This window comes from Canis lupus, chromosome 25 (assembly GCF_003254725.2).
Source record: "Canis lupus dingo isolate Sandy chromosome 25, ASM325472v2, whole genome shotgun sequence".
Taxonomy (NCBI): Eukaryota; Metazoa; Chordata; class Mammalia; order Carnivora; family Canidae; genus Canis; species Canis lupus.
In genome coordinates this window covers 50316149-50331478 of record NC_064267.1, presented here as the reverse complement: position 1 = coordinate 50331478, position 15330 = coordinate 50316149, and the positions used below count along the sequence as shown (strand labels likewise).

Sequence of the window (15330 nt, the reverse complement as noted above, 5' to 3'; positions counted from 1 at the left end):
GGAGAGGGGGAATCTTAAGTAGGATCCATGCCCAGAATGGAGGCCCATATGGGGCTTGCTCACAACCCTGAGATCATGACCTGAGCCCAAAGCAAGAGTCGGATGCTGAGCTAGGTGATCCACCTGGAGCCCCAAAGGGAATAATGATCTACTACAAGACAGAACATGGATGAGACTTGAAAACATTATGCTGAGTAAATGAAGCTTGACACCAAAGGCTAAATATCCTGTAAGTCCATTCATATAAAATGTGCAGAATAGGGACAGAAGTGTGTTTGTATTTACCAAAAATGGTTGGGGGAGAGGGAAAGGAGCGTGCTGACCGGAATAGCGTTTTTTTGTGTGCGATGAAACTATTCTTGAACCAGAGAGTTGCTCACTCTGGATATAATTAGAAATGAAACATCACACTTGATTAACACTTTGAAGTGGTAAAATTGTCACTTTTGTGTCAATGAGAATTGTTCCTCAGTTTAAAATGTTAAAACTAAAAAATAATAATGGTGAAATAAGAACATTCACTAGCATTTTCACTGATAGAATTTACTTGAAGCACATCGATTATGCTAAACAAAATCCCCTGAGTTCATAATACCAAAAATAAAACCCCCTCATTGGTTACCTTTGGAAGCTGATGCTGAGGGAATTCAAGCAGTGACCCTCACAGTGAGGAAATATTTGTCTCGAGCAATTTGCTTTACAGAATATTGCTACTAATAAATGAAGATTAAAAAACAGAATTTGAATATTATCATCTTATAAACCCCTAATGAAATAATGAGTTTAGGTAAGATTACTGATATCCACTAATATTAAAAAAGGAAGAGATGCAGCCAGGTGGACTTCTCAGTGGTAATAGAAACAACTCTTATGAAATATTCTTGCCAAATATCAATCATGAATTAGAGTGAGACTTTAGGACCTACCAAGTACTGGAAATATAAGGAGCAAAAGGACATAAGGTGGTTTGCAGGATAAAGAACCTGTTTGTACAATAAATAAAGTGCAGTAATAATTTTGACATGAAAATAGAGGGACAGGCAGCCAATGAGTTAGAGATTCAAGAGTCATCAAGAGAACACAGTGTAAGGATGTTATTGAATCCTGTTCCAACTGGGACAGTTCTCCTGGGTTCCCCTGTCAGCAAGCTTTGTCTGACACCCCCTCCCCTACATGGCCAGGCTCCAAAGCCCAGAAGTCTCTTGGGGCCCCAGGTATCAGGAGAAGAGCATAGACTAAGAGCAGATGCTGTGACCTTGAGTGGACTATTGTCCCTGGGGCAGCAGGTGTCGAACTCCTGAGCCCAAAGCCATTTCATCAACGCTTCCCTCCATCACTTAGGTATACCATTCTTCTGTGAGCTCAAAAGATCTGTCTGGAAAGACAGTCCTCTCTGGGTTCTTCTCTGCTTGCTGCTGGTCTCTGTGCAGCCGACGCTAATCCATGTGGGGAGAAGACAACTCTGAATACATTTCTGTTCATGAGGGAGGATTAGTTGGAGGTTGTTTTTAAAAAGTATGAAACTGAAATGTGCCTGAAAAATTCAAGCACATAGAAAGTGTGTGGCCTGCAGTGAGGATGCCCCTCTGTTTACACCAATCACTGTCCCAACTCTGGAGATTTGGGGTTTCTACTTCTGCATCTTTGGGGAGGAGGAGGCCTGAGGGTGCATTGTATTTCATTTAACTTGTTTTTCCATTACAGATATATGACCACACCCACAGCAGGTCTGAATTTTTAATCTTTTATCAAATACTGTGTAATCCTCACGTTCTACAACAGTGACATTCTCTTTCAGGGTCTCAGTGTTCCATTGTGTGCGGGACCAAGACTTTCTCATTTCAATCTGTGAATGGCTGTTTAGGATTGTACATTTGTAAAATTAATTTGGTAAGCTAACATACACTATAGCAGTAATTTCAGATGTAGTTTTCAATAAATCATCAGTTGCGTGTGACACTAGGTGCTCATCGCGTCATAAGCCCACCTTGTTGCCCATTATCCAGTTACCCACACCCTCCCCTCCAGAAACCCTCAGTTTGTTTCCTATATAGAAGAATCATTTTAAAACTTTATTCTGAAGAGGGCACTTAACCTGAGATCTACTGCTTAATATTTTTAAGGGAACAGTATATCATTATTGATTGTAGGTACATGTACAGCACATTACTAAAGTGTTCGCTCTTGTTGACAGAAGTTTATGTCTGCTAAATAATAACTCCTCCACCCCACCTGGGGAACCTCCATATACTCCATCAAGTATTCGGGACACACTTCATCACATGGTCACGTGTTTCTGGCCCAGCCTCCACAAGGCCTCCTTCACATCCTTGTTTCGCAGACTGTAGATGAGGGGATTGAGCATTGGGATGACCAGCGTGTAGAAGACAGAGACCACCTTGCCCTGCTCCATGGACTCAATTGCTCCTGGCTGGGCGTACATAACAAAGAGAGTCCCAAAAAAGAGGGTCACTGCAGTCATGTGGGAGCCACAGGTGGAGAAGATCTTGCGTCTCCCAGCTCCCGAGCGCATCCTCAGGATGGTCACTGTGATGTAGCCATAGGAGATGAGAATCACAAATGTCACACCCACAATCATGAACCCACAAATGCCAAACATGAGAAGTTCATTGATGGCCGTGTTGCCACAGGCGATCTGGAGCAGAGGGGGTACATCACAGAAGAAGTGGTTGATGCGGTTGGAGCTGCAGAATGGGAGGTGGAATGTGAAGCTGGTCTGCACAACAGAGTTGAAGCAGCCTCCACAGTAGGCGCCCAGCACCAGGCGAGTGCAGGCAGACTGGCACATGGTGATGGGGTAGCGCAAGGGGCTACAGATGGCCATGAAGCGGTCATAGGCCATAACACCCAGGAGGAAGCCTTCTGTTGTGGCCAGCAGAGATAAAAAGAAAAACTGGATGGCACATCCTGCAAAGGTGATGACCTTGGACGAGGAGAAGAAGTTGGCCAGTGCATTTGGGGCGATCACAGATGAGTAGCACAAGTCCACAAAGGAGAGGTTCTTGAGGAAGAAGTACATTGGGGAGTGCAGGCGGGCATCCAGGGTGATAACAATGATCATGAGAATGTTGCCCAGTACAGTCACCATATACAGGGCCAGGAACACAGCAAAGAGCAGGGCCTGGGTCTCAAGGCCACCTCCAAATCCTTCCAGCACAAAATCTTGAAAGTAGGCCATGGAGAGGTTTCCATTACTGTGGGATGGCATGAACCTCAGTCCTCACCACGGGAATTACACCTCCAGTATTAGCAGATTAAGTAGGTCAAGCTAAACTTCTGCTGAAGATAATTTAGAAAAGATAACAAAACCAAAATCTGATTGAAGGTAAAAGAGAGTTAATGGGTTAGTGAAGAATTATTTTAAAAATTTCAAGATAAACACATAGGCCCTCAGATTTCATTACTGAGAGCTTATTTCTCCTTGTTACATAAGCCCATTTTGCAGAAGAATCTGTGAGGGCAGGTGGTTATCAGTGAGGATTTGACTGTTGTGTGGAATTCCTGCTACAGTGGTTGGTTACCAGGGACGATGCTAGATGCACCATAGGAGTGAGATAAATCAGGAGTAGGTATGCAGCTCAGCTCCTGACCATTTCAATCCCTGAAACTGTATTAATATGTGAACTGAGTGCTAGCGCCTCTGACACTTTGCAAAAATAAGCATATCTCAAGAGGAAGACACATCATCCTAGACCACAGGTGTTATCTATAAATGTTTTTTTATAATAAATTTATTTTTTATTGGTGTTCAATTTGCCAACATACAGAATAACACCCAGTGCTCATCCCGTCAAGTGCCCCCCTCCGTACCCATCACCCATTCACTCCCACGCCCCTCCCTCCTCCCCTTCCACCACCCCTAGTTTGTTTTCCCGAGTTAGGAGTCTTTATGTTCTATCTCCCTTTCTGATATTTCCCACACACTTCTTCTCCCTTCCCTTATATTCCCTTTCACTATTATTTATATTCCCCAAATGAATGAGAATATATAATGTTTGTCCTTCTCTGATTGACTTACTTCACTCAGCATAATACCCTCTAGTTCCATCCACGTTGAAGCAAATGGTGGGTATTTGTCATTTCTAATGACTGAGTAATATTCCATTGTATATCTATAAATGTTTTGTGTCAATACTGGCAGACAGAATTTTAAAATTGAAGAGTTCCTGCAATATGGATTAAAAATTCAGAAACAATAGAAAAACTCAAAGAGGTTCTTGATTTTGGAGTTGACACACCAACTCTAAAGTTATTATGTGTAAACGAAACGTTCAGACTAAGAATTATAGCCAAATGAACAAACAATGAAGAGACTAATATGTAACTTTTTGGAAGTACAGTAGCTAAAGTTAGGAACTCAATGAATGTACTTCACAGAGTAGAAATAGCTAAGGAGAAAATTTGTGAACTAGAATACAGATCAGTAGAAAGTATTTAGAGTGAGATATTGAGAGACAAAAGGATAGAAAAGTCAGGAATGAGGGTTTGAGTTAAAATATATAGGGACATCCATATCCATAAAAAATAAATTTATAAGAAAATTTTCTTTTGTAAAATAAAACATAACTGACTCGAGAAATATATAATCTGAGCAGACATATAACAGAATGAATCACAAGTCAAAAAACATTTCTAACAAAAAAAAGATCAGGACTAGATGGTTTCAGTGGTGACTTTTATCAGCGAATACAGAATTAACACAAGTATGCTCAAAGTCTAAAAAGTAGATAGGAGGAAACGCTTCTTTTTTCTTTTCCTTTTTATTTTTTTATTGAAGTTCAATTTGCCAACATATAGCATAACACCCAGTCCTCATCCCACCAAATGCCCCCTTCAGTGCTCATCACCCAGTCACCCCAACCCCCTTCCCACCATCCTTTCCACTACCCCTTGTTTGTTCCCAGTGAGGAGTCTCTCAAGTTTTGTCACCCTCACTGATATTTTCACTCATTTTCTTTCCTTTCACCTTTATTCCCTTTCACCCTTTTACTATTTTTTATATTCCCTGAATGAATGAGACCATATAATGTTTGTCCTACTCTGATTGACTTATTTCACTCAGCATAATACCCTCCAGTTCCATCCATGTCGAAGCAAATAGTGGGTATTTGTCATTTCTAATGGCTGAGGAATATTCCATTGTATACATAGACCACAGCTTCTTTATCCATTCATCTTTCTTTTTTTTTTCACTAAACTCATACCTTTCAATAGTAACTCTGAACGTGAACGGGCTTAATGACCCCGTCAAAAGGCGCAGGGTTTCAGACTGGATAAAAAAGCAGAAACCATCTATTTGCTGTCTACAAGAGACTCATTTTAGACAGAAGGACACCTACAGCCTGAAAATAAAAGGTTGGAGAACCATTTACCATTTAAATGGTCCTCTAAAGAAAGCAGGGGTAGCCATCGTTATATCAGATAAACTAAAATTTACCCCGAAGACTGTAGTGAGAGATGAAGAGGGACACTATATCATACTTAAAGGATCTATCCAACAAGAGGACGTAACAATCCTCAATATATATGCCCCGAATGTGGGAGCTGCCAAATATATCAATCAATTAATAACCAAAGTGAAGAAATACTTAGATAATAATACACTTATACTTGGTGACTTCAATCTAGCTCTTTCTATACTCGATAGGTCTTCTAAGCACAACATCTTCAAAGAAACGAGAGCTTTAAATGATACACTGGACCAGATGGATTTCACAGATATCTACAGAACTTTACATCCAAACTCAACTGAATACACATTCTTCTCAAGTGCACATGGAACTTTCTCCAGAATAGACCACATACTGGGTAACAAATCAGGCCTGAACCAATACCAAAAGATTGGGATCGTCCCCTGCATATTCTCAGACCATAATGCCTTGAACTTAGAACTAAATCACAACAAGAAGTTTGGAAAGACCTCAAACACGTGGAGGTTAAGGACCATCCTGCTAAAAGGTGAAAGGGTCAATCAGGAAATTAAGGAAGAATTAAAAAGATTCGTGGAAACTAATGAGAATGAAGATACAACCATTCAAAATCTTTGGGATGCAGCAAAAGCAGTCCTACAAGCATCCATTCAAAAACTGGAAAGAACTCAAATACAAAAGCTAACCTTACACATAAAGGAGCTAGAGAAAAAACAGCAAATAGATCCTACACCCAGCAGAAGAAGAGAGTTAATAAAGATTCAAGCAGAACTCAACTAAATCGAGACCAGAAGAACTGTGGAACAGATCAACCGAACCAGGAGTTGGTTCTTTGAAAGAATTAATCAGATAGATAAACCAGCCTTATTAAAAAGAAGAGAGAGAAGACTCAAATTAATAAAATCATGAATGAGAAAGGAGAGATCACTACCAACACCAAGGAAATACAAACGGTTTTAAAAACATATTATGAACAGCTATACGCCAATAAATTAGGCAATCTAGAAGAAATGGACGCATTCCTGGAAAGCCACAAACTACCAAAACTGGAACAGGAAGAAATAGAAAACCTGAACAGGCCAATAACCAGGGAGGAAATTGAAGCAGTTATCAAAAACCTCCCAAGACACAAAAGTCCAGGGCCAGATGGCTTCCCAGGAGAATTCTATCAAACGTTTAAAGAAGAAACCATACCTATTCTACTAAAGCTGTTTGGAAATATAGAAAGAGATTGAGTACTTCCAAATTCATTCTATGAGGCCAGCATCACCTTAATTCCAAAATCAGACAAAGACCCCACCAAAAAGGAGAATTGTAGACCAATATCCTTGATGAACATGGATGCAAAAATTCTCAACAAGATACTAGCCAATAGGATCCAACGGTATATTAAGAAAATTATTCACCATGACCAAGTAGGATTTATCCCTGGACACAAGGCTGCTTCAACACTCGTAGAACAATCAATGTGATTCATCATATCAGCAAAAGAAAAACCAAGAACCATATGATCCTCTCAATAGATGCAGAGAAAGCATTTGACAAAATACAGCATCCATTCCTGATCAAAACTCTTCAGAGTGTAGGGATAGAGGGAACATTCCTCGACATCTTAAAAGCCATCTATGAAAAGCCCACAGCAAATATCATTCTCAATGGGGAAGCACTGGGAGCCTTTCCCCTAAGATCAGGAACAAGACAGGGATGTCCACTCTCACCACTGCTATTCAACATAGTACTGGAAGTCCTAGCCTCAGCAGTCAGACAACAAAAAGACATTAAAGGCATTCAAATTGGCAAAGAAGGAGTCAAACTCTCCCTCTTCGCAGATGACATGATACTCTACATAGAAAACCCAAAAGACTCCACGCCAAGATTGCTAGAACTTATACAGCAATTTGGCAGCGTGGCAGGATACAAAATCAGTGCCCAGAAGTCAGTGGCATTTCTATACACTAACAATGAGACTGAAGAAAGAGAAATTAAGGAGTCAATCCCGTTTACAATTGCACCCAAAAGCATAAGATACCTAGGAATAAACCTCACCAAAGAGGTAAAGGATCTATACCCTAAAAACTATAGAACACTTCTGAAAGAAATTGAGGAAGACACAAAGAGATGGAAAAATATTCCATGCTCATGGATTGGCAGAATTAATACTGTGAAAATGTCAATGTTACCCAGAGCAATTTACACGTTTAATGCAATCCCTATCAAAATACCATCGACTTTCTTCATTCATCTTTCAATGGAGAAAACACTTCTTAATTCATTCCATAATGCCTGTTTTGTTTTCACACTAAACGGAGTCAAAGTTGTTGCAAGGAAATGAAGCTACGTATCAAAATGTAATGACTATGGATATAAGAATCCTTATCCAAGTCCAAGTAAACTAAATCCAGCAGAACTTCACAGGGATTCTACAGCATAACCAAGTGAGAGTTATCCCAGGAGTGCAAAGACAGGTCAATACACAAAAGTCACTCAATGTAATACACCATACAAATGGAATTAAGGGGAAAAAACTACATGATCATCTTAGTAGATACAGGAAGAGTACAAGAGCATTGCTAGAAGAAATGAAAGAAGACCTACATAAATGTAAAGATATCCCATGATCATGGACTGGAAGGCTTACTAATGTCAAGATGTAGTACTCCCCATATTTATGTACGGATTCAATGTAATCCTATGGAAATTCCAATTCCCTGTTTTTTTATGCAGGGGGGGTTGTTTGTTTTGTTTTGTTTTGTTTTCAGAATTGACCCTAAATAGCTGAAACAATATTTGAAAAGGACAAAGTAGGAGGGCTAGCACTTCCTGACTTAAAAACTGACTTTGAAGCAGAACAGTGTTGTGCTTGCGCAAGGATAGACATAGACCAAAGGAATGGAATCACAATACAGAAATGAACTCACACATCAGCGATACTCAACCAGGGGCCGAATAATATTTTATTATTAAAAAATATTAAAAATAATGCATAATGGACAAGACTCTAGAATATTCACCAGCATTTTAAACTGAGAGAATTTAATTGAAGCACATCAACCATTCTAAAAATACATGAGTTCATAATATTGAAGAAGAAAACCCCTTCATTGTCTTCCTTTGGAGGATGATGCTGAGGGAATCCACACAATGACCCTCACAGTGGGGAAATAATTGTTTATTTTTTTAATTCTTATTTTTTTAATAATAAAAATATTTTTTATTGGTGTTCAATTTGCCAGCATACAGAATAACACCCAGTGCTCATCCCGTCAAGTGCCCCCCTCAGTGCCCGCCACCCAGTCACACCCTCCCCCTGCCCTCCTCCCCTTCCACCACCCCTAGTTCGTTTCTCAGAGTTAGGTGTCTCTCATGTTCTGTCTCCATTTCTGATATTTCCCACCCATTTCTCAATTCTTATTTGTAAACATTTTATTTATTTATTCATGATAGACAGAGAGAGGCAGAGACACAGACAGAAGGAGAAGCAGGCTCCGTGCAGAGACCCCGACGTGGGACTCGATCACGGGTCTCTAGGATCACACCCTGAGCTGAAGGTGGTGCTAAATTGCTGAGCCACCCAGGCTGCCTGGGAAGAGTTGTTTAAGGATTTTTCCCTTAGAATATTGCAACTAATAAATGAAGATTGAAATACGGAATATGAGTATTCTCATCTTATAAACCCCTAATGAAACATCCAGTTTAGGTAAGATTAATGACCACTGTTAATATTAATCAAGAGATGCAGCCAGGTGGACCTCAGAGGGGAAGTACACACAATAGTTATGAAATATTCTTACCAAAAATCAATTGTAAGTCAGATTGAGCCTCTAGGACCTACCAGTTTCCCAGAATGTAAGAAGCAACACAATATGCTAATCAACACTACAGGGACAGCATCAGCAACACCTGTGATGTGTGTGAAAAGCATTGCAGGATAAAAAACCAGTTTTCTTCAATAAAAAGGTTGAAGTAATAATATTGAAAGTGAAATAAGTCAATCGGAGAAGGACAAACATTATATCTTCTCATTCATTTGGGGAATATAAATAAGAGTGAAAGGGAATAGAAGGGAAGGGAGAAGAAATGGGTAGTAAATATCAGAAAGGGAGACAGAACATAAAGACTCCTAACACTGGGAAATGAACTACGGGTGGTGGCAGGGGAGGAGGGCGGGGGGGTGGAATGGGTGATGGACACTGAGGGGGGGCACGTGACGGGATAAGCACTGGATGTTATTCTGTATGTTGGTAAATTGAACACCAATAAAAAATAAATTTATTTAAAAAAAAAGAAAATAGAGGGACAGGCAGCCAGTGAATGAGAGACTTTAGAGGCATCAGAGAACAGTGGATGGATGTTATTGAATCCTGTTCCAAAACAAAGTATAAAGGAAACATGAGCCAATCTGGACAATTAAAGCACTAAATGGAACTTTTATAATATTAAGGATAATATTAATTTCTTTGTGGAGAATAGTTAAACTGAAGTTGTGTTTAAAGTCACTGTTGAGAGGGATTAGATATGATTAACTGTAGACTGATAATTATTGAAGTTGGTTGGTGCAAATAGGTAATCCATTATTGCTCTAGTTCCATGTCTGAGTGTTTGAGAACATCCATAATAAAGAGAGTCAAGGAAGTGACACACAGAGGAGAGGAGCCAGATGTGCTGTACACGTTTGAAAATGTGCATAATCCTGCTAATCATCAGGAGAAAGCAAGTTCCCATGTTAAAAACGTCCTCCTGCCCACCCGCCCAAATGTCTCAAACTAAGCAGAGGGGCAGTAACCAGCGGTGTTGCGGACGGGAGCCACTGGAAGGGAGTGTAAATCAGGACACATTTGTCATTTTCTACTGATGTGGAGGATCCCTGTTCCTCACCTGTGTCTTCACTTTCCCTCTGGAAGTGCGCACAGGTGCACAGGGAGACCGCAGGGAGGCTGTTCTCAGCAGCGTTAGGACCATAGCTGCACTAGTGAGTTGTGGTATGTTGCCTGGCGGAGAACTAGACAACCGTAAACAGGAAGCAGCATGATGCTGACCATGGACCGCAGCCTGAGAACAGCTGCTCATCACAGGTCAGGCTCAGGTCACTCACTCTCAAAGCCTGGATATCCAAAGGCAGTTGGTCCTCAAGGACCCAAGTCATCCTGTTCAAAACTGCTTGCTCAGGTCCAGGTGGAGGAGGTCACCACCAGGAGCCACACCACACCCGTCTCCCTCTCCCCTGATCATCCTGGGTTGTGTCCTGAAAATCTGCATTGACCCCCTGCCTCCACCACACCTGTCAACTCAAGACCCTTCTCATGTCTCATGTGAATGGTCGCAATGGTTTCATAATGAGCTCTAGCCTGCCCATTCCCTACTTTGTATCCCAAACAGAGCTCCTTGTGCAGAGTCACCAAATCCTCCCTCATGTCATATTGCTCCCTAATGCAAATGAGTGACAGCTTCCCCACCAGCTGAGGGATCCTGGAGAGGAACCCAAAAGGGACTGGAACCCTCAGCTCCAGACAGGGACATCATACTCGGAGATTCTCTGATTCTCGCCATCTGTCATGATGTCTGTCTACCTCCATCCAACTTTAGTGTGTGACCAGCTCTCATCTCCCAATGGGCTCTCTGTCACTCTCTGATGTGACAGTTTCCTGTTTGTGCCATCAGCAGCCTGGTCATGCCCCCCTCACTGCCTGTGTCCCATCAAATTTGAACTGTTTGTTGTAAAGTCGGCCTTTTTACAGAGCCATGAGCTCCCAGGGCTGGCCCTGGTCTACAGTATTTCTGCATCCCTGTGGCCATGTCCCTTCGAAGGGTGTGCTCAGTACTCTGGTGACCTACTGATTTGAGCCTGAGAAATGCACTTCAGGTCACGAGGGAGCCTGGTGCTGTGATCTCTGTTTACAATGAAAACCGGGCTCTTTAGCTGGAATGACCCTGAAGTCCAAGACAGTGCTGGCCAGGGCAGGAGTGGGGTCACCCCTTCAGCTGCTGAGGCAAGCCCTGAGTGCTTACTGTCTACCTTAGCTCTAAAGCCTCCCTTACACACATGGTGTCCTTCATACCTGGCAGCCCTGAGGGATGGCTGCCTTGACCCTTACTTCTTCCAGGTGAGGGTCATGACTGTTCAACATCACACAGCCAGCACCTGCTCTCCCAGGGTCTCCCAAGCTCCTGGCCCACATCCGTGCTGATGATGACGACGTCAGCAGGAGAACTCTCACCCTTCTTCCTTCATTAATGTCTCCCATGCAATGAAGAGAGAGTGGGGAGGTGGCAGGGGAGGACCCTCAGGGACTCAGGTAGTCTGGTGGATACCTGAGGTTCAGTCTTCAGTAGACTCCTTGATCTTGGTAGACTCGTGGGAGGGAAGGGTCTCAGCTCACCTCAGTTTCCACGTCTTGTTGCATCATCCAGGCAGCAGAGCAAGGACCTGCACATTGGGGTCACTGTGCTGGGAAGGTCTCTCCTCCTGCAAGGCTGGGATTTGGAGCCTTGAATGGCCAATTAGGTGAGCTTGTTTGTGTTCTGGTCTCTGGAGTGCTCTGGGACTCCTGGTTCTCCTGGGTTCTCCTGTCACCAAGCTTTGTCTGACCTGCCCTCCTCTACCTGTCCAGGCACCAAAATCCAGACGTTTCTGTGCTCCCCAGGGGGTGAGCAGAAGAAGATCATAAACTCTAATAGCCTCGCTGTGGCCCTGAGTTGACTGTCCTCCCAGTGGAGGCAGGTGTGAACTCCTGAGCCCAAAGCCATTTCATCACCCCTTTCCCATTCACCTTCTATCATTATCTACGAGCTGAAATGATCTGTCAGGAAAAAACAGTCCTCTCTGGGATCATCTCCGTTGGTCTCCCTGCAGCTCCTCAGCAGAGTCTGACTCAGAAGTGGAAGAAGACCACCCTGAATACATTTCTGTTCCTGCAGAGGGATCAGGAAGAGGTTGCTTTTCTAAATCATGGAACCAAAATAAGTTTGAGAAATTCAAGCACTTAGAATGTGTTGGCATGCAGTGAGGATGCCCCTCTGTTTACGTCAATCACTGTCCCAGCCCTGTGGGAGTTCTGGGGTTTCCACACGTCACTTGTTGGGGAGATGTTGGCCTGGGGGCACTTGTGTCTTTTACTTAATTGTTTTTTCTTTTTTTAAAATTGTATTTAGAGGATCCCTGGGTGGCGCAGTGGTTTAGCTTTGGCCTTAGGGCGCGATCCTGGAGACCCGGGATTGAATCCCACGTCGGGCTCCCGGTGCATGGAGCCTGCTTCTCCCTCTTCCTGTGTCTCTGCCTCTCTCTCTGTGTGTGTGACTATCATAAATAAATTTTAAAAAAATTAAAATTGTATTTATTATTCATGAGAGATACAGAGATAGAGGCAGAGATAGAGGCAGATGGAGAAGCAGGCTCCTCCAGGGGCCCCCACATGGGCTTCATCCCTGGACACCAGGGATAGAGCATTATGCTCAACCACTGAGCCACCAAGGTGTCCCAATTTGTTTTTGTCTTTTAGATCAATATGATCACACCCAACATCGTGTTGGCATTTTTAATCTTTTTACCGTATACTGTGCAATTGTCACATTTGTAAGTAGTGACATTCTCATTCCGTGTCTTCAGTGTTCTGTTGTGAAGGGGATTAGGACATCCTCATTTCACTATGTGAATGCCTATTTAGGAATGCACATTTTTTAAAACATGATTCATTAGCCTACTATTACTATATCTTGTTTAAAATGTGGTGTTCAGAAATTCATCAGTTGCATATAACCACCCCTGCTCATCACATCACACGCATATTTTAATGACCATCTCCCAGTTATCCCATGCCCCAACGACCTTCTGTCCAGTAACCCTCAGGTCGTTTCCTAACTGAAGACTCACTTTTATTTTTATTAGTTTTTTAATAATAAATTTATTTTCTATATGTGATCAATTTGCCAACATACAGAATAACACCCAGAGCTCATCCCATCAAGTGCCCCCCTCAGTGCCCGTCACCCATTCACCCCCACCCTCCACCCTCCTCCCCTTCCACCACCCCTAGTTCTCTTCCCAGATTTAGGAGTCTTCATGTTCTGTCTCCCTTTCTGTAATCTCCTACCCAATTCTTCTCCCTTCCCTTCTACTCCCTTTCACTGTTATTTATATTCCCCAAATGAATGAGAAGATATCATGTTTGTCCTTCTCTGATTGACTTACTTCACTCAGCATAATACCCTCCAGTTCCATCCACGTTGAAGCAAATGGTGGGTATTTGTCATTTCTAATGGCTGAGTAATATTCCATTGTATACATAAACCACATCTTCTTTATCCATTCATCTTTCGATAGACTCACTTTTAAAATTGTACTCTGAAAAGGTCACTTATCCTAGGATGTACAATTTTAATAAATTTATAAGAAACAATATATTATTGTTGATTTTAGGTACAGCATCCCTCTAAAGCTTATTTCTCTGGCATGAATGAAATTGCTTCCTGTTATTTAAAAATTTAAACACCTGAGTCCTGGCAAACACCATCCCCTACATCTAGCCTCCAGAACTCTCAGACTCCCTTCACCACATCCTTCACGTGGCCATGTGTTTCTGGCCCAGCCTCCACACAGCCTCCTTCACATCCTTGTTTTGCAGACTGTAGATGAGGGGATTGAGCTCTGGGATGACCAGCGTGTAGAAGACAGAGACCACCTTGCCCTGCTCCATGGACTCAGTTGCTCCTGGCTGGGTATATATTACAAAGACGGTCCCAAAAAAGAGGGTCATTGCAGTCATGTGGGAGCCACAGGTGGAGAAGACCTTGCATCTCCCAGCTCCTGAGCCCATCCTCAGGATGGACACTATTATGTAACCATAGGAGATGAGGACCATATATGTCACACCCACAATCATGAGCCCACAGATGCCAAACAAGAGAAGTTCATTGATGGCCGTGTTGCCACAGGCGATCGGGAACAGAGGGGCACATCACAGAGGACGTGGTTGATGCAGTTGGAGCTGCAGAATGAGAGGTTGAATGTGAAGCTTCTCTGCACCAGAGTTGAAGCAGCCTCCACAGTAGGTGCACAGCACCAGGCGAGTGCAGCCAGACTGGCACATGGTGCTAGGGTAGCTCAAGGGTCTACAAATGGCCATGAAGTGGTCGTAGGACATAACACCCAGGAGGAAGCATTCAGTGGTAGCCACCAGGGATAAAAAGAAAAACTGGGTGGCACATTCTGTAAAGGTGATGACCTTGGATGAGGAGAAGTAGTTGGCCGGTGCATTGGGGGCAATAACAGATGAGTAGCACAAGTCCACGAAGGAGGGGTTCTTGAGGAAGACATACATTGGGAAGTGTAGGCAGGCATCCAGGGTGCTAAAGATGATCATGAGGAAGTTGCCCAGTATAGTCACCATGTACAAGGCCAAGAACACAGTGAAGAGCATGGCTTGGGTCTCCAGACCACCCCTAAATCCCTCTAGTACAAAATCTTGAAAGTGGCCATGGAGAGGTTTCATTACTGTGGGATGGCATGAGCCTCAGCCCTCACCATGGAATTACTACTCCAGTATAGGCAGTTTAAGTGGGTCAAGCTAAACTTCCTGCTGAAGACTATTTTGAAAAGATAAATACTGAAAAAAAATCTGATTGAAGGTATAAGAGAGTTACTGGATTGCAGAAGATTTATTAAAGAAAATTAGATATAAAAATAGGCATAAGGATTTCATTATGGGAACTTCCTTTTCCATTGAGATGTAAGCCAATTTTGAAGAGGAATCTTAGAGGCTAGGTGGCTAACCAGTGAGGTTTTGCCTGTCTTGCAGAGCTAATGCTGACTCTGTTTGGTCATAGCATCCAATCATGATACATCATAGGAGTGAGATAAATCAGGAGTAGCTATGCAGCCAAGCTT

At 42.6% G+C, this 15330-nt stretch overlaps 1 protein-coding gene, 1 long non-coding RNA gene and 1 pseudogene across 2 annotated transcripts; 1 reads left to right on the top strand and 2 right to left on the bottom strand.

Moving 5' to 3' along the window:
• Window positions 1-2213: 2213 nt before the first annotated feature.
• On the bottom strand, window positions 2214-3199 carry LOC112641925 (olfactory receptor 12-like). Its single transcript, XM_025419180.3, has one exon. The coding sequence runs from the start codon at window positions 3197-3199 to the stop codon at window positions 2279-2281; it is 921 nt and encodes a 306-aa protein (XP_025274965.3). The 3' UTR covers window positions 2214-2278.
• Window positions 3200-9723: 6524 nt separating this feature from the next.
• Window positions 9724-12744, top strand: LOC118354771 (uncharacterized). Its single transcript, XR_004815846.2, has 3 exons — window positions 9724-11645; window positions 11859-11952; window positions 12059-12744. It is a non-coding gene; the product is annotated as an uncharacterized LOC118354771 (long non-coding RNA).
• Window positions 12745-13577: 833 nt separating this feature from the next.
• LOC112641912 (olfactory receptor 12-like) lies at window positions 13578-14961 on the bottom strand (annotated as a pseudogene).
• Window positions 14962-15330: the final 369 nt, after the last annotated feature.

Bases quoted from the DNA above. Each gene is read 5' to 3' on its own strand.
- LOC112641925 (XM_025419180.3), bottom strand. From the start codon at position 3,199: ATGGCCTACTTTCAAGATTTTGTGCTGGAAGGATTTGGAGGTGGCCTT.